Genomic DNA, 3,531 nt, shown 5'->3' with positions numbered 1-3,531 from the left:
CCTGGGTGGGCCAGGTGTTCATTGCCCTCATTCTGGTAAACCAACAACCTTCAGCATGGGCGTCATAGCCATCACGAGCATGTCACAGTGCTGGAGAGATTTTTTTATGGCCAGTTTTGGGGCCTGTTTATGGCCAGATTTGGGGGTCTCTTCCCAACAGCAGTCCAATCTCAAACTCCTGGGATGATGTGATTCTCCTGCCTTAGTCTCTCAAAGTTCTCCGGATTACAGGCATGAGCTGCCACACACAGCGTTATAATATATTTCATACAACATCCTGATGTTTTTGCTTCATCTACGACTTAATGAAGTTTTCTTGCTATGAACCCAGACCTGCTGGTGAAACTCAAAAGCACATTCAAGTGTATTCTGGGACAATCTGTAACAGGAAAAATGTTGAGCCTTGTGGAAAGAGTAACCTAACTGGCCTGTCAGCTGTCAATTCCCCATCACTAGTATCACTTCTGGAAGCACATTTTCCAAAGCTCCTTTGCTATCTATGGTTTCTTTAGAGTTGGTCAACGAGTTGCCCTCCTACAACTCTGGGAAGTCAGAGTGGTGGATTTGTGTACACTGACACCTGAAGTAAAACACATGCAAGTTAGGTGTGGACTGGAGAATCACCTGGAGACGTGCTGCAGGCAGCTGAGAGCATCAGCACCCCTGCCCTGGGCGTCCCAAACAGGTCTGAGGATCATCACACGGTACTCAGCACATACCACCCGGGGCAGGTGCACTCTGGCTTCTGGAGGAGCACCTGAGAATCCCTTGTCTCTAGTACCTGCTTCATAAATGACATACTGCAGGTTTAAGAAAGCCTGTGGTTTAGACTCTAATTTAGTCAACTTGAACAGTTTCTCCTCGGAATACTGAGAGTAGCTTCTCTTTTTCTATATGAATTCCAATTATCCCATAACATTGATTCCTCAGGTGGACTTATCTCTCTTCCTTATTCAATCAGGACAGGCATGGTCCCATCTTTCTGCTGGGGATGAGGGCAAAAGAGGCTTAGGGTTCAGAGGAGCTTCCCTGGCCCCCTCTACAAAAACCTCCCAATGACTTCCAAAACCTCACTGACTTTGAGAAATGCCTTCTGCACATGGAGGCACCAGGAGGAGCATCTGGGGCAGCCCAGGCTCACACATCTGCTTCCCTGGGGGTTTATGTTATGACTTGTAACACTGTGGGAGGGTTACTATAAACCTGTTGACAGTAATAAGCTGCAGAATCTTCAGGCTGCAGGCTGCTGATGGTGAGAGTGAAATCTGTCCCAGATCCACTGCCGCTGAACCGAGAGGGAATCCCACTTTGCAATCTGGATGCAGCATAGATCAGGAGCTTAGGGGCTTTCCCTGGTTTCTGCTGATACCACGCTAAACCACTATAAATGTTCTGACTTGCCCGGCAAGAGATGGTGACTCTGTCTCCTACAGATGCAGACAAGGCAGATGGAGACTGGGTCATCTGGATATCACATCTGGCACCTGAGATTGGAAACATAGAAACAAATATCCATACTGTTAATCATGTTATCAGAGACTTCCCTGAAGTTCCAGATAGTACTGAGCACACTGACTTGGTAAATTCCCAGTGTCCTTTCTCATTACCTGGGAGCCAGAGCAGTAGGAGCCCCAGGAGCTGAGCAGGGACCCTCATGTCCATGCTGTGTCCTGATTGAGACTGACTCCTGTACAGGGTGTGATCAGCCTATAAAAAGGTCTTCAGGGCAGAGGGCTGTGCTCTGGGACATGCAAATCTGCAGGGGATGGGGCAGGCTGGGCACAGCTGCAGGGCTGGCTCATCTCAGTAACTCAGCACAGGGGCAGTGTCCCCAGGGTCCCAGGTCAGATCAGGCAGCGTAGATTTACCTTGAGAGAATACATTTCTCTCTTGGCCATATGGTTAAAGAACATATTTTTGGATTGATTTTTCAAAATTGTAAATGAACCTAAGACTAGATTAAATAATGTATTTCATCCTTGTATTAGGAGTGTATAGGAAAGCATCGTTTTTGGCAGAAAATTCATAATAAAGTTGTAGAATGTGGGGCTGTCTGAACTTTCAGTTACTCTCAAAGTATTTAGTGCTGTGCTAACAATGTCTCTATCAGTGTGAAATTTTTTCTTTTTTGAAGTGAAAATAAAAAAGTCTTTATCAGAAGTGTGTTTGATATATTCAATAGAATTTACCAATAAACGTAAGCCATTTTTCTCAGCAGTATAAGAAAAAGCAATTCGCTGTAGATGCACAAAGATGATACCGGTGCCATGTATAGATCTGCCATTATCCAGAGCTATGGGTCTCTTTAATGCCCAGGGGCTAAATGATTGCGCATTATTCCTGCCGTGAGGATCCCCATACTCCATCCCCTTTCCTGCCTTTCGTATGATTTTTTATGGTTCACCAGCATGGAGGCCTGCCTAGTGATGCCAAGTATGATTATTTCAACTAAAATCTCTGTTTCACTCACTAATGATAAGAGCCTGGATTAGGATCAGCTTGAAACATTCGATCAATCTAGGCCCAAATAATCAATTGTGTCAAAGTAGGATGACAAAGGCCACATCCCCTGAGTAATGCTCTGAGCTGCGCTCCCCACCAGTCTGTTCCTGGGGTCTCAGGTGCATCTGCCCTAGAGTCTGGCTTTCTGGAGAGCAGGTGATTGGGAGAACCTGGAGAAAGGTCAGGTCAGTGAACCTTCTCTCCTTTGCGACAGTGGCTGCTGCTCAGTGTGTGTTTTTGCATGCACGCTTTGCTCTCATACTCTTTAGCAGTGAGTAAGGACATCATCTTGAACCAGATGCCAGCCTCCCTGTTTCACATCCATTTAGAGAGAGTCTCCATCTCCTGCCAAGTCACTGCCCACATAGATGAAAAAATATTTTGAATCCACATAAACCTCAAACACTAATTTGAGCCTCAATACTTAAAACAGCTGCCTTTGCCCAGTGCATCTCAGCCTGATTCAGTGGCAGGGGAAGTGGAGTCAACTACATCAGTATCAATGGACTTAAGCCGAAGGACTCCAGAGAGTATTTCTCTTGTGAAGTATTAGTTGTCTGCAGAGGAACTAGCTCTCGTGGTATCGAAGAATGCACAACTAGGAGTGGCCAGAACAAGGTAGTGCAGCCTGTGCACATACCTCCTCCTGCTTTTTCAGGGGACTGGATTTCAGGGAAATGGCTACTGAACAGACTGTCAGCACCCAGATATCCAGATTCAGTAAGATACAGCTCTGGATTCAAATGCACTTTTTTTTCTGCATAATTTTGGCAGTCATTGTTACTACACCTTGACGTTTCCATTCATTCTACTTCAGCTGACTCTCTATGGTCCTTTCTGCCCCTCACTGCTCTCTCCGAACCTGGGGAAGGCAGCTCAGCCTGCAAATGTGGCGGACCTCATGGCCTGGAATTAGCATCCCCTAGGACAGCTATCAATCAGTGATGACAAGGGAGGTGTATACATACCCCAGTTCCCTCACCTCTCAGGTGGAATAGCAGAGGCATTTTTTTTTCTGCTTCTATGTGG

General features: G+C 46.1%; 1 gene segment (V, D, J or C); it reads right to left on the bottom strand.

Annotated features, from left to right (window-relative positions):
• Positions 1 to 1,161: 1,161 nt before the first annotated feature.
• On the bottom strand, positions 1,162 to 1,687 carry LOC135966782 (immunoglobulin kappa variable 1-39-like). The segment is given in 2 exon segments: positions 1,162 to 1,484; positions 1,608 to 1,687. Coding segments are annotated over 2 exon segments (378 nt in total).
• Positions 1,688 to 3,531: the final 1,844 nt, after the last annotated feature.

Source organism: Macaca fascicularis, chromosome 13 (genome assembly GCF_037993035.2).
Source record: "Macaca fascicularis isolate 582-1 chromosome 13, T2T-MFA8v1.1".
Taxonomy (NCBI): domain Eukaryota; kingdom Metazoa; phylum Chordata; class Mammalia; order Primates; family Cercopithecidae; genus Macaca; species Macaca fascicularis.
Note: the sequence above shows the minus strand (reverse complement) of the source record. Positions and strands in the feature narration are given on the sequence as shown.